Raw genomic sequence first — 23,164 nt, 5'->3', positions numbered from 1 at the left:
ACACACACACACTTACACACACATAAACACTCACACACACACTCACACATACACACACACACTTACACACACATAAATACACACACACACTTACACACTCACACATACACTCTCTCACACACACATACACACACTCACACATACACACTCTCATATACACTTACACACACACAAACTTACACACACACACATACACACTCACACACACACACACACACACACACACACACACACACACACACACACACACACACACACACACACACACACACACACACACACACACACACACACACACACAGAGACGGGGAGCTGTACTCTCAATGTGCCATAGAACCGAGACCGGAAGTATTCTTGGCGTGTGATTGCATCTGCTGCCTCAGGTGTGCGTTCTTGCATTATCGTCTAAAACCCTGTCATCACGCTTTAGGAAGGACATGAGATTCCTGGAGAGGAAGGATAGGGGCTGGAGATGCTCGAGAACAAAGGGGGCTGAAGGGAGATTTGATTGAAGTGAACAGAGCCGGGGATGTGGTGATGTAGAGGCAATGCCACTAGAGTAGGAACCCCTGTCCCAGGCCCTACATCTTGAATCCCACCAAAGGAGCTGGTGCAACTTGATTAATAAATTCAACTGAAAGGCTGCAAAATTATTTCTATAATGTGTCTTTAACAAGAGAAATTTACTATCTTTACCATCTAACGTCTTGCACCCAAGCTGCTCCAGTAATGGTCTAAGGACAGAGTAGGGATGCTGATTGATGGTTGCACAATTTTAGCACAAAGTAGACCTTCAGCATGAGCTGGACCACACTCGGGTTTGAATGGATGAGTAACATTTGCACAATGTAAATGCCATGCACTGACCATTTCCAATAAAAGAGAATCTAACCATCATCCCTTCATATCCAATGGCGTTACCATCTCTGATTTCCCACTATCATTCCCCTGAGGATTACTATTGACCAGAAACTGAACTTGACCAGCCATATACAGTAAATACTGTGGCTATAAGAGCACGTCAGAGGCTGGGAATTCTGTGGCAAGTAATACAACTCCAAATTCTCCAAAGCCTGTCCACCATCCAGAAGGTACAAGTGAGGAGTGCGATGAAACATGGATGAAGCTCAACACCATCCAGGACAAAGCAGCTCGCTTGATTGGCACCACATCCACAAGCATCCACTCCCTCCAACACTGACGCTCAGTAGCAGCAGTGCGTACTATCTATAAGATGCACTGTCGATATAAACCAAGGTTCGTCAGGCAACATCTTCCAAACCCACGACCACTTCCATCTAGAAGGACAAGGGCAGCAGATACATGGGAACACCACCCTCTACAAGTTCCCCTACAAACCACTCCCCATCCTGACTTGGAAATATATCGCTGTTCCCTCACTGTCACTGGGTCAAAATCCTAGAATTCCCTCCTTCTGGGCATTGTGGGTCTACCTACAGCACATGGACTGCAGCGGTTCAAGAAAGCAGCTCACACCCACCTTCTCAAGGAGCAACTAGGGACGGGTAATAAATGCTGGGCCCAGCCAGTGACAATCCCCTCCTGTGATTAAAAATTTTGAAAGAAACATGTAGGTCAGAGGATGGGAGATTTTCCCTAAAAGGAAGTTAGTAATGGGTTTATATAACAGTTGATGATATTTTCACAGTTACCATCCCTGAGACTAATTCAATACACAGTCAGTTCTAATGACGTGTGTTTCTTCATCGCGAATTGGCTTTAATGCGACTGAAGAGTTTAGACCATTTATTTGTAGAACGCGAACTTGCATTGGCTGTAATGCGATTCCAGCCCCAATAGTTTAAATGGCGTGGCTATTGCGCGATTTTCTTATAACGTGAGATCACAAGAAACTGGAACTATTGCATGAAGTCAGACCTGACGTTAGTGTAAAATTCACCAGCTGTGGTGGAGTTTGAACCCCCTCACCCCTCAGACCCTCCTTGTTAGTCTAGTAACATCAGCACCATATCAGCATATTCAGATTGAATCCTGGGGGAAATTCAACACAGATTATTGGGTGTAGCAGAAACAAAAGTCCTTGGGACTTGCGGTGAATAGAGAAATACCTTGGGAGCTGGGGTGAGTCAGGGGAAATGACTCCTGACCATGCCTGCCCAATGGTCTCCTGAAATTGGACTCCCACCTAACAACAGTCAACTACCCCAATTCAGATGGAACAGAGAGCCATTGAGAGCATTCAAGAAGGAGCTTGAAAGGTCATTGGGTCATGGAGATGTACAGCACGGAAACAGACCCTTTGGTCCAACTCATCCATGCTGACCCAGATATCCTATATTAATGGGCGGCACGGTGGCACAGTGGTTAGCACTGCTGCCTCACAGCGCCAGAGACCCGGGTTCAATTCCCGCCTCAAGCGACTGACTGTGTGGAGTTTGCACGTTCTCCCCGTGTCTGCGTGGGTTTCCTCCGGGTGCTCCGGTTTCCTCCCACAGTCCAAAGATGTGCAGGGTCAGGTGAATTGGCCATGCTAAATTGCCCGTAGTGTTAGGTAAGGGGTAAATGTAGGGGTATGGGTGGGTTTCGCTTCGGCGGGTCGGTGTGGACTTGTTGGGCCGAAGGGCCTGTTTCCACACTGTAATCTAATCTAATCTAATCTAATCTAGTCCTATTTGCCAGCATGTAGCCCATATCCCTCTAAACCCTTCCTATTCACATACCAGATGCCTTTTAAATGTTGTAATTGTACCAGCCTCCTCCACTTCTTCTGGCAGCTCATTCCATACACGTACCACCCTCTGTGTGAAAGTGTTGGTCCTTAAGTCCCTTTTACATCTTTCCCCTCTCACCTTAAACCTTTGCTGTCTTGTTTTGGGCACCCCCATCCTGGGGAAATGACCTTGGCCTTCCACCCTATCCACGTCCGTCACGATCTTATAGACCTCTATAAGGTCACCCCTCAGCCTCCGTCACTCCAGGGAAAACAGCCCTAACCTATTCAGCCTCTCACTATAGCTCAAACCATCCAATCCTGGCAACATCAGAGATGTTCAGGCACAATGGGAATAGAGGAATGCAGGGATGGAATGGGAAAATGGAGGTGATGGACTGGATCTTGTCAGATACTGTAGGATATTTGAGGGAGTTATATGACCTGCTCCTCATTCTTCTGCTCATTACTTCCATGTCTATTTTTTGTCATTCCAGTCAAATTTCATAGCTGCCATTTGGGAAAGCACATTAAGTTAAGTACCGATGATGTAAATTTTGGGATCCATTCCAATGGCTCATTATATGCAACTCATGCCCTCAACCTTGATAGAAACTATCAGTTCAAAGTGATCGCAAGGGACCAAAGAACACACAAGAAATGGAAGGCAAGAATCCATTTAATCCCATCAGCGAAAGAGTTAACAAATGAATTGAATAAGGTAAGAAATGTCTTTTAATCAAATCCCTTCTTGTGTGAGATTGATGGTAGAATTTAACACATTCAATTGCCAAGAAAGCTGAGTCAGAAGGTGTAAACATTCCTATCCTATTGAATGGCAGAGCAGACTCAATGGGCCAAATGGCCTACCTCTGATGGTCTTAGTAAGTCACCTCCCCACTCCCGCTGGCCCATCACTCTCAGCTTTCTTCCTTCGAGACTTCTGTTAGGATTATTCCTCCTTTACACTGACTTGGAGGACTGATCCCTTATGATAATGTTAGTTTCCCTTCTAAATCCGCAGACCGGAGAGAAAAAACATTGCAGCCTGAACTCGGCATAGTTTCAAAATCATTAGGTTTGCAGATTTCACAAGTGCTCGGGAAATTTGGAGAATGTACTCTTCACCTCTGAAAGAGGAGCTGTGTCGTTGAAGCGCTTTGTCATTAGGACAGATGCACGAATGACAAATTTCAAGCGATCACTATAATTTATACTGCAGGGGAAAACCATGCCCATAACTACACTGATAATTTAAGACAATCAGTTGAACTCACAATGTAGTTTATTTATTCGCGCAGGAACTGACATTTATTCATATGCAGGGACTCATCGTCTGCCAAGAAAAGGAATATATTCAAATCTTGTTTCCTTCTTAAACTACCCAGGAGTTAGCCTATAGTTCCCAATTGTTTTCTCCTTGGTAACACCTCAGCCATTCAGCACCCTTTTCCCCCATAATATAATTGCTGTGAAAAAATATCTGTGAACAAGCATCCTCAGCCCTTCCACAGACTCCCCTTCCTCTGAGTGAAAATGTTCCTCATCTCTCTTCTCAGGTTGACCCTGTATTCTAGATTATACAGCCAAGGAAAACATCCTTTCACTGTTCACTGTATCAGTCAGACTGAAAATGTTACGTATTACCAGAGGCTCATCGTTCTCTGGGAAAACTATTGCCCTATATCCAGTCTCTTCCTGTTCTGACATTTTGCTCTTCTTCAACCTGTTAAACAGCATAATCTCTCAGGAGACGTCTCAAGAGCTTCATTCACCAATAGCAATAATCTGCTTGCCTCTCTGTTGAGATTATTCTTCTGGTTTGATGAGCTGACGTGATTAACACGGAATAGGAAAAATGTTGTGAAACTCAAAAAGGTTCGGAAAAGATTTACAAGGATGTTGCTGGGATTGAAGGGTTGGAGCTGTAGGGAGAGGCTGAATAGGCTGGGGCTGTTTTCCCTGGAGCATCGGAGGCTGAGGGGTGACCTTATACAGGTTTATAAAATTATGAGGGGCATGGATAGGCTCTTTTCCCTGGGGTGGGGGAGTCCAGAACTAGAGGCTTAGTGTGAGATGGGAAAGATTTAAAAAGGACCTAAGGGGCAACTTTTTCACACAGAGGGTGGTAAGTGTATGGAATGAGCTGCCAGAGGAAGTGGTGGTGGCTGGTGCAATTACAGCATTTAAAGGCTGTTGGATGAGTATATGAATAGGAAGGAATTAGAGGGATATGGGCCAAGTGTTGGCAAATGGAAAAAAATAATTTTGTACATCCGGATTGGATGAGTTGGGCCAAAGGGTTTGTTTCCGTGCTGGACCACTCCGTGACTCTAATAGATGTAATGACACGGTCGTAATGACACTGGGCTCGTAGTCCAATGCAGAAATAGAAATTGCAGAGAAACTCAGCAGGTCTGGCAGCACCTGTGGAGAGAAATACAATGTGACTCTTCTTCAGAACTGATAGCAGCCAGAAGACGGCGGTATTTAAGCTGACGACAGAGACTGTGGGGGAAAGGAGCAGGCAGTTAAATGGCTAGAGTCCAGAGAGAGATAGAGAGAGAGAGAGAGAGAGAGACAAAGAAAGTTGGGCAGTCAAACGGATGGATAATGGTAAGGTAGGAAAAGAGAAAAGCTATTCATGAGGACGATGAGTCAGTGAGATTGGGTTGGGCTGTGCTGACACAGGCTGTGTTGTGATAGGGCCTGAGGTGTGGAGTTGAGGTAAGCAGATGCAAGCTGGAGTGCAGGCCTTAAAATTATTGTACTCGATACTGAGTCCTGAAGGCTGCAGTATCCCAACAAGGACAGCCCAACTTTCTCCTCCTCTACTCTGCCTAGAGCCCCTGTGATTTTGAACACCTCATAGAAACAGAGAAAATAAATGCAGGAGTAAGCTATTCAGCCCTTCGAATTTGCTCCATCATTCAATATGATCATAGCTGAATATGTAATTGCAGTGTCCCATTCCCACTTTCCCTCCATACCCCTTGATTCCTTTAGCCAAAAGAGCCACACCCAGCTCCCTCTTGAATCTATCTAATGAATTGGCCTCAATAGCTTCTTGTGGGAGAGAATTCCACAGGGTCACAACTCTCTGAGTGAAGGAACTCTTTCTCATCTCAGTCCTGAATGGCTTACCCTTTATTCTTAGACTACATGAGCCCCTAGTTCTAGACTTTCCCAACATCGGGAACATTCTTCCTGCATCTGGCCTGTCCAGGCCCATCAGGATTTTATGTTTCTATGAGATCGCCCTACACATCCTTCTAAATTCCAGTCAGTACAAGCCCAGTGGATCAAAATTTGCCCCATGTGTCAGTCCTGCCATCCCAGGAATCGGTCTGGTGAACCTTCACTGTGCTACTCAATCTAATCTCGTTCCCAGTCTTCACATCTCCAAGAAAAGCAGTCCCAACATGTCTAATGCAGCGACAAAACACAACTGTGCCATCCCTGGAACCAGTCTTATGGCTCTGATTCTTTACCGTGGGAGATTATTCTCACATTAAGGTGGTCCTGTTCCAATCACGTCACGAGGCGTAATTGATATAATTTGGCCCACCCAGTCAATTAGACAACATAGAAAGCTCTTAGCTTATTGCACGGAGATGAGTCACTGCTTACCTGTTGTGCTTTATTACTGTTTCATGCTGTTATACATCGAGGTGTATCAGATTATGAGAGGCGTGGACAGAGTGGGTAGAAAGCAGCTGTTCCTCTTAGCTGAAGGGTCAATATCAAAGGCGAATTATTTTAAGGTGAAGAGTAAGAGGGGATTTGAGGAAAACTCTTTTCACCCAGAGGGTAGTGAGGGACTGGAATGCCCTGCCTGGGTGGGCAGTTGAGGCAGGAAACCTCACAGACTTGGATGTGCACTCAAAATGTCACATCAGTCAAAGCTCTGGGCCTTGTGCTGGAAAGTGGGAATAGTGTAGGCTGCAGCATCTGAGGAGCAGGAGAGTCAATGTTTCAAGCATAAACTCTTCGTCAGACGTTCCTGAAGAAGGGCTTGTGCCCGAAACGTCGACTCTTCTGCTCCTCGGATGCTGCCTGACCTGCTGCGCTTTTCCAGCACCACATTCTTCGACTATGAATCTCCAGCATCTGCAGTCCTCACCTTCTCCGAGTAGAGGTGGGTCAGAGTAAATCCAATGGGCCGAAGAGCCTCTTCTGTCAGAGCAAATTACTGCAGATGCTGGAATCTGAACCGAAAACAAAAAAATGCTGGAAATCACAATGGGTCAGGCAGCATCCGTGGAGAGAGAGCAAGATAATGTTTTGAGTCGAGATGACTCTTCATCAGAGACTCTTCTGTGCTGTATGAGTTTATGGTTCCACGAATGAATGATGTGGAGATGCCGGTGTTGGACTGGGGTGGACAAGGGCAGAAGTCAGATGACAACAGGCTATAGTCCAACAGTCTACATTAGAGTGGTGCTGGAAAAGCATAGCAGTTCAGGCAGCATCCGAGGAGCAGTAAAATCGACGTTTCGGGCAAAAGCCCTTCATCAGGTATAGTCCAACAGGTTTATTTGAGTTAAAAATCACACAACACCAGGTTATAGTCCAACAGGTTTAATTGGAAGCTCTAGCTTTCGGAGCGACGCTCCTTCATCAGGTGGTTGTCTGATGACAATCACCTGAATCACCTGATGAAGGAGCGTCGCTCCGAAAGCTAGAGCTTCCAATTAAACCTGTTGGACTATAACCTGGTGTTGTGTGATTTTTAACTTTGTACACCCCAGTCCAACACCGGCATCTCCAAATCAGGTTTATTTGAAATCACAAGCTTTCAGAGCGCTGCTCCTTCAATTCACCAGGGGCTCTGAAACCTTATGATTTCAAATAGACCTGTGGACTATAACATGATTGAATTGGAAATGGGGAAATTATGTTCTTTGGATTGTAAGGTTTATTTTAGCATTGCAGTGTGAAGAGCTAGAAGGAGTAAAACTGAATTATGACAGTGCCTCCACTAGAGGGCAGCATAATTACAGTGTGACGTGTTTACATAGCATTAATAATGTGATAGAATTTGACTTGCACTGCACAGATTTCTCAAGGCGTCAACAGATTTAGATCATGCCAGTCCATGTGGCAGACTGGGTCACTGCTAAGTTGCCATTTTGGTAACCAACTGAAACAGCATTCACTCCCCTCATCTACAACAGTTAGAGAGATTTAATATCTACAAAGGGGATTTCATTGTAAAATAGATTTACAGTGATCAACACCAGCCTGGATTGTTCAGGGATTTTAAATGGCCCGTTTGCCAGTTTTGATGTTAATTTTCTTATCCTCCTAGGCCAATGTGCAGCAGTGCACATGCAGCACTTAGTGCGACATTGAGGGAACATCGTCACTTGGCCTCACAATACCCTTTGCTGGGACTAACCTTTGAGCTGACAGCTAGACAATAATGTCACTGGACTATTAACCTAGAGCTTCAGTCCGGAAGATGCGGATTCCAAACCCAGCCTGACGGTAATCGGAGCTCGATCAATAAATCTGAAATCTGAGCTCATGAAACTCTGATGAAATGTTGACCATCAATATTTCATCAAATAAAACCATCATCAAAAACTCACCTGCTTCATTGATGTCCTTTAGGGAAGGAAATCTGCCTTCCTTACCCATGTCTGGCCTACATGTGACTCCAGACCCACAGCCAATAAAGCTGACTCTTAACTGCTGTTTGCATTGAGTGAAAGCCAATCATTTCAAGAACAACTTGGGATGAGTAACAAATTCTGACCCTGCCACTGATGCCCACATCAATGTTAAAAAGAAATTAGGATTTGCAACGTATTCCTTTAAAGAGCTAACCTGGGTGAACCTGTACTGTGAATCTTTATGATCACCTGACTTGCTTTCTAACCGCTCTTTCAGTTTACCAACAGGAAGCCTCCTGTTATCTATTTTCTGAAACATCACCACTCAAAGCGCCAGAAGAGAGAATGGATCATTCCACCAGTTTCCGTCAGAGAACATGAGCCACCCATGCACAATCCAATTGCTATTGTAAGTGATTTTGAATCGTTCACCACTCAATATTTATATAGTAATGCCATGTGAGAGTGTGGGCCCAACTCCAACCCTTTCCTAAACTGCCCGCCAGCACACTTGTTAACATCAGGACCCCATTATTTCCAAAACATAATGCATTGGGAACTGCTTAAAATGATGTTCAGTTCTGTTTGGGTGATATCACAACATTGGGTAAAACAGTCAGAGAAAAGCTATGAGGAGCTGATGGTGTCACTGATAACAATTGCAGAACCCAGGTTATTGCTTTGGGGACAAGGGTTTGAGTCTTACCATAGCAGGTGGTGAAATTTGAACGGCACACAATGTGTGAGCTTTCTCCCTTAGGAGGGGGGTAATGGCCTAGTGGTATTGGACTGTTAATCCACAGACCAGGGTAATGTTCTGGGGAACTGTGTTCAAATCCTGTCACGGCAGGTGGTGGAATTTGAAGTCAATAAACATCCTGAATTAAGAGTCTACATGATGACCATGAATCCAATAGCCAATTGTCAAAAAAAAACCATCTTGTTCACTAATGGAAGGAAACTGCCATTCTAACATGGTCTGGCCTACACGTGACTCCAGACCCACAGCAATGTAGTTGACAGTTAACTGCTTCTGGGTGATAAATATCAGTTCAGTTTCACCCAATCCTGTGAACAAATTTGAAACAAATCCCATTCCATGAGTTTGTGAGCCAATTAGTGGAACAGTTACGACACGTACACATGGTTAAAAATTAAATAAATTTCTTGGGCGCTTGAGGAATTTGCTACACCAACAAGAACACCCTTACCAATTGGAGACCATTCGCCACCAGCCTCATCAAATACTAGCCCATGTCCGGTGAATGGATAAACAAGAAAATTCATCTCGTTCACTCATGAAACCAAATGAAGAGGTTGCTTGGCAATGTGCAGTGCTGAGGTGAGGGTATCAAATGTAAATGAATTTCCATCAAGGTGACTGCACGCCTCCGCCCCCACCCCCCAAACATCACACACTAATTCCAGGAGCAGATTGGGACAGGGAGATGGGTGAGTGCTGATGTGGGTGGGTTAGGAGAACAGCTAAGGCTCTCTGGCACTTTGTCCCAGTTTATTTCAAAGCACTAGCTCCTCTGACCTTCAGCACCCACATCCCCGTATGTCTCCTGATAGCGCCACACCAGCCCCATGCCTACTGATGCTGCATCTACCACGGGCAGTTGTCTGGAAGCTAATACATCCACACCTTGCTCCTCACCTCCATCCAAGGCCCCAAAGGATCTTTTCACATCCAGCAGAGATTTTCCTGCACATCCAAACACCTCACCTACTGTGTCCGTTGCTCTCGATGTGGATCCTCTACTTTTTGGGAGTCAGGACCTCAACTTGCGAAATGTTTCAGGGAACCTCTCTGGGACACATGCACCAACCAACCCTACCACCCTGTGGTCGACCACTTCAACTCCCCCTCCCGCTCTGCCAAGGACATGCAAGTCCTGGGCCTCCTCCACCACCAAATCCAAGCCACCCACCGCCTGGAGGAAGAACACCTCATCTTACCCCTTGGGACCCTCCAACCACACGGCATCAACATCGATTTCACCAGTTTCCACATCTCTCCTACCCCCACCTCATCCCAGATCCAACCCTCCAACTCGGCACCACCCTCTCGACCTGTCCATCTTCCTTCCCACCTATCCAGTTCAGCCTCTACTCCAACCCATCACCATCACCTCCCACCTTCACTTACATATTGTAATCCCAACAACCTTCCCCCCAGCCCCACCCCCTACCCTACTATTTACCTCTCTGACCACTTCCCCTCCACATTCCTGATGAAGGGCTTTTGCCCAAAGGTTTCTCTGTAGTTCATTCAATGCCCTTTCAGGAAACTGCCATCCTTACCCAGTCTTGGTTAGGGAGTAAAAAAACTGCAGATCCTGGATTCCAAAGTAGACAAGCAGGAGGCTGGAAGAACACAGCAAGTTAGGCAGCATCAGGAGGTGGAGAAGTCGACATTTCGGTGTAACCCTTCTTCAGGACTGGCATACGTCCCTCCAGACATACTCCAGACCCTCCAGGCATACGTCCCTCCAGGCATACTCCAGACCCTCAGCAATGAGGTTGACTCTTAAATGCATCTGATGGTTCTAGCAATGCCACTCAAGGGCAATTAGAGATGAGGAAGAAATGCAGACCCTGCCTGTAATGCCCACACCCCATGAATGAAGGAAAAAAATTGCATATTATAAATGAAACAGTTGGTGTCATTTGTCTGTAGGAGAATAAATGCTGTTTGCAAATATTAAATCGCCTTTGCAATTTCTTCCCTCAGATCAGATCAGATTTGGAAACAAATGAAAATATCCGCTACAGTATTTCTGGTCATGGTGCTGATCTTCCACCTGTCAATTTGTTTGTGATTGATCCCAAGACTGGCGAATTAAATATTACAGGAGTGGTGGACCGTGAGATAAATCCTTCTTTTGTTGTAAGTTATCATTCATTCGTTGCCAGTTACTGGGGGATGATGCTGACAATTCTAATCTTGTTTAAACACATGACTCTGTATAACCTTGCAGATCATTTACACTCATAGAATGGTGAAGACCAGAGGCACAAAGCTCATTTGAATCATAACCCTGTCACCGTGTCCAAACCCTGTTCACATTCATGGTTGCATGAGTCTACAAAGGCAGCATTTTAGTTGGTTACAGAATCACAGAGTCCCTACAACAGGGAAGCAGTCCAATCGGCCCATCAAGTCCACACCGACCCTCCGAACAGCATCCCAACCAGACCCAAGCCACCCCTGTAACCCTGCATTTTCAAGACTAATCCATCTACCCTACACATCCCCAGACACCATGGGCAATTTAGCATGGCCGATCCACTTAACCTGTACACGGAAACTGGAGCACCGAGAGGAAACCCACGCAGACACAGGGAGAACGTGCAGACAGTCACCCGAAGCTGGAATCAAACCCAGGTCCCTGAGGCTGTGGGGCAGCCGTGAGCCTCCATGTCACTGGCTGATCTAGCCAAAGTCTTTTCCCCAGGGTAGGGGAGTTGAAAACTAGAGGGATTAGGTTTAAGGTCAGAGGGGCAAGATTTAGAAGGCACCGTAGGGGCAACTTTTTCACGCAGAGGGTGGTACTTGTATGGAATGAGCTGCCAGCGGATGTGGTGGAGGCTGGTACAATTACAACGTTTAAAAGGCATCTGGATAGATATATGAATAAGAAGGGTTTGGTGGGATATGGGCCAAGTGCTGGCAAATGGGACTAGATTAATTTAGGATATCTAGTCAGCATGGGCAAATTGGGCTGAAGGGTATGTTTCCGTGCTGTACATCTCCATGACTCTATAATTACCTCTCTTATAGAATGTCACTGAATCTTTTCACTTTTTTTTTAGCTCACAGGTAAAGCTTCGAACACCATCGGTGCTGAAGTTGAGAAACGACTGTCACTTTTTGTCGAGGTTCTGGACATCAATGACAATGCCCCGGTGTTCGCACAACAAGTCTTTGAAGGAGAAGTTGAAGAATTGTCTCCAGTTGGTAAGGATGTAATGTTTTGGTTTCCTCACATTAACACTGTCACAAATTCAATCCCATGATGCACCAGCAACTGGGCTGTCTCTGATGTTTTCTTCTGTTCGTCAACCAAGAAGTCCCCAGTTCCCCCCACCCTGCTCCTACCATACACCATTGTGGTTGACAGGTTGGCTGTCCCATCTCCCAAAATACTGCCATGACCCCTCCCCCTCCCAGAAGCCTCAACATCTGTACCCCTTGGAACTCGTTGACATCTATTAAAAGTCTAAAAACACCATTTTCCAGCCCCTGTTGAAGAATCACTTCGGACTCCAAACATGAACTCTGTTTCTCTCTCACACAGATACTGCCAGTCCTGCTGAGTTTCTCCAACAGCTCCTGTTCTTATTCCAATGTCTGATGTTGCTCCTGAATGATGTATGGGATGTTTTCATATTAGTAGGGGCTACATAAATGTATGTTGTTGTTTTCCATTCCCCAAAGTATTTTGAATGCATTTAGCCACACAGAAACTTGGCAGAAACTGTTTTATCTCCCTAATGTTCAGCCTCAGATAACACTGACAGCTTCCAATCTGTGTTTATTCTAGGAGCCTTTGTGTTAAAACTAAATGCAACAGATGCTGATTATGGTGAAAATGCACAAGTTGCCTACAGAATTCTCTCACAGGGAGGCAGTGAAATGTTCCTTGCAAAGTCCAATGGAGAAATCAGAACAATGGCAAATACCTTAGACAGAGAGGTTGGTGCTGATAATTTCTTTCCTAAAGTATTTGTACGTTAAATGACTAAATGCACATCTTCAAAATCAACTTGGGCATGATTTCTTTCCCAAAATGATTAACATTCCACCCCACTGTTAAAATATTTTACCCGATCACGCACCAATAAAAACTGATATAGAAACATCGAAAATTAGTAGACCATTCGGCCCTTCGAACCTGCTCTCCCATTCAACATGATCATGGCTGATCATCCAACTCAGTCCCTTGTTCCCGCTTTCATCCCAAATCCTTTGACTCCTCTTTAAATCTTAAGAACTGTATCTAACTCCTTCTTGGAAACACTCAATGTTGTGGCCTCAACCGCTTCCTGTGGCAGAGAATCCCACAGGCTCCCCACTCTCTGGGTGAAGACATTTCTCCTCAACTCAGTCCAAAATGGCCCAACCCGTATCCTTATCGTGACCCCCTTGTTCTGACTCCCTAGTCACCAGAAACACCCTTCCTGAGTTTACCCTGTCAGATCCTGTTAGAATTTTATAGGTTTCTATAAGATTCCCACCCACCCCCAATTCTTCTAAACGGCATCCCAGGAATCAATCCTTGTAAAGCTTCCTTGCCCTCCCTCCATCGCCAGAACACCCTTCCTCAGATAAAGGAGACCAAAACTCTACACAATACTCCAACTGTCATGTCACCAAGGCCCTGTATGAATTGCAGCAAGACATCCCTGCTCCTGTACTCGAATCCTCTCACTTTGTAGGCCAACATACCATTTGCCTTCTTCGCTGCCCGCTGCACTGCATGCTTACTTTCCGGGAAGATGGGCGAGATTCTAGACTGACCACAGGTCTCAACGTCCTGGGTTCGCCAGAGGCTACGAGCCAATCAAAGGCTGGATGCCTCTGGGTCCTAAAGACCGCCAGTCAAGGCCTGGTCCTCAGCTGATCCAGGAACAAGATGTTTTATTCAATGGGGACAGTTGGAGAAGCACCTCATGGGGGGTGGGGGGGGGGGGGGGGGGGATGCTGACCCAAAGATTCAGAGACAAGTAGATTTTGAGGCCATTCCTTTCACTCCATCTATCACTCACGCCTCCGATCTCACCTCCAGTGGGCCTGGTTACTCTGGTTATTGGATTAGGCGGGATGGCAATAGGTGATGGTGATAGTCGGTGGGAAGTATGGAGTGGATAGGTGGGGCAGGAAGATGGGCAGGTAGATAGCTAGCTCACCAATAGAATCATAGGATCTGTGCAGTGCAGAAAGTGGCCCTTTGGCCCACTACCTTCTGCAGGGCAGTTATGGATGGGTAGTAATTGGTTGGTGATGCCCACATCTCATGAATGAATCGAGCAAAACCTGGTAAGTCTTTAGCTTTATACCACTACACCAGACTTGCTGATGGGACACAGCCTTGTACCACATATTGTAAGGCACCTGCATGTGTGTATTTTACCAATAAACGTGAGAAAATAGAGCAACCAGCTGGAAAAATGAATCAACTCCCCCTAGTGGTTGCCAATACTTCACTGACCTAATCCTGGGGCTGACACGACATGGCCTATCCACCACTAACCATCCTGCTGCACCATTGGCTGTCACCTCCAACCCAATGGTGTCCCACCTTTCCACAGCCAATCAGAATGACTCCAAACAGTTGACTCATAACTAATTGGATGATGCTCCGATGATGAGTCATTCCCGCAAATATTTATATTTCATTAACAAATGTGTTCAGGGCGCTTGGGGATCAAGAATATTTTCTTGGAATACACCCTCTAGTGGTGTGCAGAGTTAATGTTTTATCTCCAGAGTAAACTTGGAGGATTGGGTCTCCACCCACACTCCCTGAATTGGGGCTCAAATCCCACCCTGCCGCTGACCCCTGGCATCACCCAGGAGATCCGCAGGAATATCAAGATGAGGAACCAGAGGGAGAGACTCAAAGGAGATCAAGGATTACAAGGAGGAGGCAGGAGAATGGGGTTGAGAAACACCTGCTTCATTGAATGATTGAGCCATCTCAATGGGCCAAATGGCCTAATTCTGCTCATACACCTCATGGAGAGGGTGGAAACCTTCCTAGGTCTCAGCCTTTCTTTGCCCACCATGCTCCTTAGCTGTGCTGAATGGATCCTGATTGGTCATAGGCAATAGAGCTGCTGGCGACACAATGGGCCAAATGGCCTCCTTCTATTCACCTCATGTTGAGGAGCAAGAATGAAAGCAACTTTATAGGGTCCAACCCGTCCATGCCAAATATAATCTCAAACTAAGATAGTCCCACCTGCCTGCTCCTGATCCATATCCCTCCAAACCTTTCCTATCCATGTATCTACCCAAAAGTCTTTTAAACGTTGTAACTGTACCCGCATCCACCACTTCCTATGGACGTTCATTCCACACGCAAACCACCCTCTGTGTAAAAACATTTACCCCCCACCCCCATGTCTTTTTTAAATCTCTCTCCTCTCACCTTAACAACGTGCGCCCGAGTCGTGAGGTCCCCTCGTCCAAAGGAAAGGACAACTAAACATTTCTGGAGGCAAATGTTGTGACTTGGTCATTTGGATTTCTTTCCTTGTTCTCTTCCTGCTTCAGATTCAGGATCTGTACACGTTAACAGTGGAAGGCCGGGATTTAAACGGAAAGGCATCGGGATTGTTCTCCACAGCGAATGCTCAGATCAGAATCCTGGATGTTAATGACAACATTCCAACATTGGAAAAGGAGGAGGTAGACTTCATTCTGATAAATGATGTAATCATAGTGTCTGAACATCTGCATCATTGCTGCTGTGGACCAACTACTGGGGTGGGGCGAATCACTTTAGTATTGATTACTTTTCAATCTCTCTCTCTGTTACTGTGGAATGCAGCCTTCATTGTCAAAAGCCAACATTTACCGCTTGTCCCTAATTCCTCTTGGCCTGTCTCTCCTGCTTGTGCTTGGCCATTTCAGAGTTGACTGTCGACCCCATCACTGAGGGTCTGGAGTCACATGTAGGCCAGACCAGGTAAGGATGGCAGATGTCCTTCCCTGAATGGCGTTTGTTAACAAGATGGGGCTTTTACACCAATCAACGGTGGCTTCATTATCACCGTCTCCGGCCGGTTCTTTAAATTCCCGATTCGGTGAATTTGATGACAATGGATGACGGGGAGGTTCAATGAGGGTGGTTTGATTGGCAGTATTGGCAGCATTAGGTCTTTTTTGATATACACAAGGCACATGTAGTTTAATGTAGAGATGTGGGACATAAAACCATCTGGTCATAAGACCAAGAATCATGGAATCCCTACAGTGTGGAAACAGGCCCTTCGGCCCAACTATCCAAAGAATAACCCACCCAGACCCATTCCCCTACCCTATATTTACCCCTGACTAATGCACTTAACCTACACATCCCTGAACACAATGGACAATTTAGCACGGCCAATTCACCCTAACCTGCACATTTTTGGATTGTGGGAGGAAACCGGAGCACCCGGAAGAAACCCCCACAGACAATGTGCAAACTCCACACAGATGGTCGCCTAAGGGTGGGATTGAAGCTGGGTCCCTGGTGCAGTGTGGCAGCAGTGCTAACCACTGAGCCACGATGCCACCCCAAGGAGAGGCAACAGATTCCAAATGATCCAGTTTTGGAGAAGTCTAGCCTCAGAGAAACCCGAAAGCTTTAAAACTCTGTCTTTTTAATCAGAGTCTTGGGATCCAGAAAGCAAGGAGGTGATGCTAGTCACTGATGATGTTACACCTGGGCTGCTGAGCTAGATGTTCGCCAACATGAGTTGACTCAGGAGCCTTTTGAAAATGGCAAATGGGTCCCGATTCTGAAATTCCCAATTTCATTTTCCATGCTTTCAATTTTCCCCATGTCTCGTTAAGAGTTACAGGCTGGTCTGATTCACTAGTCCACACCCAACACTCCCAACCTTGTTACTCCACGTTCCTGAACAGTTTTCATAGTGTCAGGCCAGATTCTTAAAGAATCATGTTTCAGTGAGTCCCGAAGCTGTTGTGAAACAGTGTCTGGTTGAGTGAACCTTTTTAGAGCTAAAATCAGTCACTCCTCTTCCTGCCCACACTTCCACACCAGGTTTCTGTTAAAAACCGAAAGAAGTGTGGATGTTGTAAATCAGAAAAAAACCCAGAAATTGCTGGAAAAGTTCAGCAGGTCTGACAGCGTCTGTGCAGAGAAAGCAGAGTTAACATTCTCTGATTTCTCGCCACAGATACTGTCAGGCCTGCTGAGCTTTTCCAGCAATTTCTGGGGTTTTTTTCTGATTTACAACATCCACACTTCTTTCAGTGTGTAGCAGGTCTGACAGTATCTGTGGAGAGAAACCAGAGAGTAACTCAGCCCGAAATATTAACTCTGCTTTCTCTGCACAGACGCTGTCAGACCTGCTGAGCTTTTCCAGCAATTTCTGCTTTTGTTCAGCACTTTCATTTGTCCTATTTATTGTATAGAAACAATGGACCCTATAGAAATAGTTGGGTGTGTAAAATAAATCTTTTTTTAAAAAGTCATTCATTGATAGCTTTCCACTGTTAAAAAAAACTCCTTTTCATTACAGCTCAGTAAAAGTTTCAATCAAACAGATATCGAAAATCTCCATCGTTGAACTAAGGGCAGTTGCAACTTATTAACTTAGTGTAAACAACAAATACATTATAATATAAAATGATGTAAATCATATTGACATTAATATTGACAGCAGAGATCAGGCAGTTAGAGCTGTAAATCAGGCAGGGGTTCAGGCTTTTCAAGCACCTAACGGGTATCTGGGTCTTAGTCAAGGCTGCTAAACAAAATTTCTTCCTCACATTCTCTCTGTATCCCTCACCCAACATCTTAAATGTATGTTCCCTGCTCTTGTACTATCAGCTCATGATGACAACCATGTGATTGGAATGAAATGCCTTTTTTTTTGCTCTCGTCCTCAGTATGAAGTCTCTGTGGAAGAAAATTCACTGAATGATGAGGTCACCCGCATCAAAGTATTTGACAATGACCAAGAATTCAGCGATAACTGGCTGGGGCACTTTGATATTATCGAAGGGAATGAAGGAGGACATTTTAGGTTCGAAGTTGATGAACAAACAAATGAAGGAATCTTGGTTCTTCAAAAGGTAACAGTGGAAACCAGATAAAGTCTGCGATAGCATGTAGTCAGCGGAACATAGATTCATAGAGTCATAGAGATGTACAGCACGGAAACAGACCTTTTGGTCCAACCCGTTCATGCCGAGCAGTTATCCCAACCCAATCTAAGGATTCTTTCTTCTAAGATTGCTTAAAATTTTGTGACGTGTAATATGAGGCAAAGGATTTTGATGAAAAAATAGCAAATTTGATGCCACACATTGTTAATGATCCACAAGCAGCTCAGTTGGCTGGACAGCTGATTTGTAATGCAAAGTGACATCAACAGCGTGGGCTCAATTCCCCCACTGGCTGAGGTAACCATGAAGGACTCTCCTTCTCCACCTCTCCCCTCACCTGAGGCATGATGACCCTCAGGTTAAACCACCATCATCCATCTCTCTCTCTCTCTCTAATGAGGCAGCAGTCACCTCATGGTCCAGTAAGATTAGGGGGATGTTGTTAAGTCAAAGCAGGAGCTTGGGGTGGGGGCGGAGGAAGCCAATAAATTGCAAATAACTCCACCCTTACTCTCAAAGAAGCCTTACCCTAAGTTTCCCTGTGAATCTGTGGCAATCACTCTCATTATACTTTTCATCAATACAGAAAGTTAGGGCTGGTACCTAATGGCGTAAGGACTTTACAAGGTCCATAAGTCTGCAATATTGTGGAAAAGTTAGAACTGTGTGGTCGTCAGTAAACCGAGAGATTTTTAAAGATGCAAAAATGTTAATGATTGTCCTAACTATCACATTCTCTTTTTCATTCCCTCTGTATTTCACAACTCAACCTTTCTCTCCTTTTTCAGATCTCTCTTTCCAGACTGGATTTCAGATTAGATTACCTGATTTCCTTTTCCTGTTACTTTCTCTACCTTTAGATCTAATTGTGTAATGAGCTGCATTCTTCATCATCAAAGGTCCCAGACGCACTGTTACTTGTGGCAGACTCCTCGTCAAAGTGACTGCTTACCACATCCTGCCATCTCTTCTGATCTTGTACAATGCATGTAAATCCTCAGGCTGGATGGAAAGCTCATTTGTCTTATCCAAACTGATCCCTCATACTCTATCATAAGACCAAGTTGAAAATCACACAACACCAGTTATAATCCAACAGGTTTATTTGAAAGTATAAGCTTTCAGAGCACCGTTCCTTCATCAGGTAGCTAGTGGGGTAGGATCATAGACACAGAATTTATAGCAAAAGATCATTATGTCATACAACTGATGTGATGTATTGAACAAACCTTGGTTGCTATTAAGGCTTTAATCACTTCGAATGGGTTGCAGGTTTCAATTCATTAGTATGTAAATCCCAGAACTTCTTTCAAGTCACATTCCTGAGATAATTTAAGGTTTTATAAAAAAAAGACATCTCAGCTCAAACAATTCATAAAGGTGTGAGGTTAGAGTCTGTCTGTATCCCAGCCTTGAGTCAGACTGGTTTTATTTCCAAAGTAGAAATTGATGAAATGTCACATGGACTGACTGCCTACAGATTGTGTGTTTTTTGAACAAAATAGACTGTATCTGCAAATATAAATCTGCAAATGTGAATTCAGTCCATAGGCTTATATGTGCGCGTGCATGTGAGGGAGGGAGAGATTGAGAGAGAGAGAGAGAGAGAGAGAGAAAGTGTGTGTGTTTGTTTGTGTGTATGTGTAAGCGAGAGTGCATGCATGCATAAGTACATTCGAGGGTGGTACGTGTGTGTGTGTGTAAGCGTGTGTGCGTGCGTACATAAGTACATTCGAGGGTGGTATGTGTGTGTGTGTGTGTAAGTGTGTGTGCGTGCGTGCATAAGTACATTCGAGGGTGGTACGTATGTGTGTGTGTGTGTGTAAGTGTGTGTGCGTGCGTGCATAAGTACATTCGAGGGTGGTACGCGTGTGTGTGTGTGACCGTGTGTATGAGAGAGGGTCTACATGAGTGTGTGAGTATGATCGTGTATAAGAGTGTGTGTGTATAGTGTAACGGGCTCACCTGTAGGGTGACATGAATCCAAGATCCCAGTTGAGGCTGGTTAATGTAATGTCTGAGCTGAGATTACACTTAACAGCAATCTAGATTTGTTCAGTATATCATTTCAGTTGGAATGACCTTTTGCTATAAATTCTGTGTCCTATGATCCTGCCCCACTTGATGAAAGAGCAGCACTCTGAAAGCTGGTGCTTCCAAATAAACCTGTTGGGCTATAACCTGGTGTTATGTGATTTTTAACTTGGTCCACCCCAATCCTCCACATCATACAATAAAACCATGAGACATAATGGCAGAAGTAGACCAATCAGACCATCATGTGACATGTAAAACCAATACAACGATGAGGCTAAATAATATTAATATATGATATGTGTTTTTCTTGGCTATGACATTTTCCAGTTTGACATGTTTGATAACATTTTCCTAAAATATATGTCGAAATAGGAGAGTCTCAGCTGTCCAAATTCCTCCTCATAGGTCACCACCTTTTCACACAGAGGTCTTCTACATCTCATTGTAATGAGACATCCTCGTGACAGTAAATTGCAATGGTATATTGATACAATATAAATATCCTTCTGTAAACTGTGGTGTATGAACGTGGAATGCCGACAGCTGCTAACATTGGGTGCATGGGTGATAGTTGCCACTTTTTGTGGATTCTAATTCCTTGACAATGCCAACTTATTTTTTTCATTCATTGTGGGTATGAGAGTAACACTGATCAGGCCAACGTTTATTGCCCATCCCTAATTGCCAAGAAGGCAGTTAAGAATCAACCGTATTGTTGTGGGTTGGGAGTCACGTGTACAGCAGACCAGGTAAGAATGGCAGTTTCTTTCCCTCAAGGTCATGAGTGAACCAGATGGGGTTTTTCTGACAATGAGCTCATGGTCATCGTTAGACTCTTTAATTCCAGATATTTGTTGAATTCGAATTGTGCCATCTGTCATGGCCGGATTTGAACCCAGGTGCCCCAGAGCATTACCAGGGTCATTGTCTCTCGCTGGGTGAAAAGTGTGTTTGCTCTATTAATCTGTCTGAAAATAGAGGTAGCACTTCACCCAATGAAGGAGCAGTGCTCCGAAAGCTTGTGATTTTGATTAAACCTATTGGACATTGGAGTCATTGGGGACATTTAAGCAACTGCTGGACATGCACATGGATAGCAGTGAGTTGAGGGGTGTGTAGGTTAAGTAACTATATTTGACATTAGGATTAAATCTCGGCACAACATCGTGGGCCAAAGGGCTTGTTCTGTGCTGTACTTTTCTATGTTCTATAACCTGGTGTCATGTGACTTCTGACTTTATAGAAACACAGGATGAGGAGGAGGTCCTTTAGCCCCTCAGTTCAGTTTAGCCATTCAGTGAGATTATGGCTCTGTTTCTCTGAGTTCAAATACCATTCCAATTGTTTGCCCTTTTAGGACTAACAAGCCCAGTAATGGGTCTGGGGTTATAGTTCTATAGCCCCACACCCCTGTGCGTTGTCTGCACATTTTTCTTTCTGTCCTCTGGCACATTTCCAGTTTTAATGGATCCACCAGTACTGTCCATCTCTCTCAGTAACCTCAGTCCGAAGGAAATCCCTCCCTACCATTCACCTTCAAACCAATCTCTCCAACTAAGATTTGCCTTTTATACTTCCTTGTGAATCAGTGGCAGGTGTTTTTAATCACTCTTGTGAATCTTGGGATGTTGTGTTAGATTAAAGGGGTGTCACAGTGGCTCAGTGGTTAGCACTGCTGCCTCATAACACCAGGAACCTGGGTTCAATGCCAGCCATCTGTGTGGAGCTTGTACGTTCTTCCTGTTTCTGGATCGGTTCCCTCCAGGTGCTCTGGTTCCCTTCTGCAGACCAAAGATGTTTAGGTTAGGGTGAATTGCCCATAGTGTACAGGGATGTGCGGGTTAGGTGGATTGGCTATGGGAAATGCAGGTTTACAGGAATAGGAAAGGCAGGTGAGTTTGGGTAGGATGCTCTTTGGAGAGTCAGTGTGGAATTGTTGGGCCAAATGGCCTGTTTCCACAATCTAGGGATTCTAAGATCTGGAATCTTCTATGATAAAGGCGCCAGATGAAAGCAGTTTATTGCTGCTGTGCATTTTTTATTTTGTACGTGATGAACATAATTTTAATTTATTTATCTTAGCAATTGTAATCCAGTCCCCTTTATGGTGTATTTTTGTAGTGCACAGGGAATGATATTTTATTGATGTGACCTTTCAAGGGTTATCGCTTTTCAAACCTCTTGTTGTCAGTAACTTTCCGTGCTGAGCTTCCCACTGCTTACGGGTTTCAGAATTTAGAACAAAATACAAAAGTTTCATTTGAAGTTTTGTGAAAAGCTTCCTGAATTTTCAAACACTAAAATAAAACAGAGAGTTTGACTGGATGCCCAATTTGAGGAAGGATTAATTTGCTTATTTATTTTTCCTTACTTTTTCATGGGGTATAGGCATTTATTGCCCACCCCTAATAAGCTCTGAGTCACATGTAGGCCAGACCAAGTAAGGATGGAAAGATTTCCTTTCCTGAAGAATCCTGGACTAAGTGTGGAATAGAGTTATACTGGGAGTCCAAGGGTTACATTGCTAGGAGAGAACACACAAACAAGTGTAGCATTCTCAAGAATTTATAAGGTTAAGGAGGATTTGCTTGAGGTGTTTCAGATAGCGAGAAAGAATTTCCATTGCTTGAGTCCAAAATGCTTTACGAGGCATCTGGGATGGGTATATGAATAGGAAGGGTTTGGAGGGATATGAGCCGGGTGCTGGCAGGTGGGACTAGATTGGGATGGGATATCTGGTCGGCATGGACGGGTTGGACTGAAGGGTCTGTTTCCATGCTGTACATCTCTATGACTGTATGACTCTAAAATGGGTGAATGGAGTTTAAACATTAGAGCCAGTCCTTTTGTAGGGATGTCCGAGGTATAATAGATGAAATAGGTTTGGCTACAAATGGTCATCGGAATGAGACAAATTATTAATTTTAATTCTGAGGTTAAGAGAGGTATTATTCAAAAGTATTG

At 44.6% G+C, this 23,164-nt stretch overlaps 1 protein-coding gene across 1 annotated transcript in view; it reads left to right on the top strand.

Moving 5' to 3' along the window:
- Positions 1-23,164, top strand: part of LOC122548762 (desmoglein-2-like) — a 58,235-nt gene that overhangs the window by 15,498 nt on the left and 19,573 nt on the right. Inside the window, exons 3-9 of the mRNA XM_043687530.2 lie at positions 3,190-3,413; positions 8,588-8,719; positions 11,048-11,203; positions 12,130-12,274; positions 12,861-13,012; positions 15,596-15,730; positions 17,945-18,130. Of these exons, the coding sequence (XP_043543465.2) occupies positions 3,190-3,413; positions 8,588-8,719; positions 11,048-11,203; positions 12,130-12,274; positions 12,861-13,012; positions 15,596-15,730; positions 17,945-18,130 (1,130 nt within the window). The remainder of the gene's footprint in view (positions 1-3,189; positions 3,414-8,587; positions 8,720-11,047; positions 11,204-12,129; positions 12,275-12,860; positions 13,013-15,595; positions 15,731-17,944; positions 18,131-23,164) is intronic.

Source organism: Chiloscyllium plagiosum, unplaced genomic scaffold (assembly GCF_037043375.1).
Source record: "Chiloscyllium plagiosum isolate Xiang-an unplaced genomic scaffold, Cpla_swu_hap1 HiC_scaffold_4, whole genome shotgun sequence".
NCBI lineage: Eukaryota > Metazoa > Chordata > Chondrichthyes > Orectolobiformes > Hemiscylliidae > Chiloscyllium > Chiloscyllium plagiosum.
Note: the sequence above shows the minus strand (reverse complement) of the source record. Positions and strands in the feature narration are given on the sequence as shown.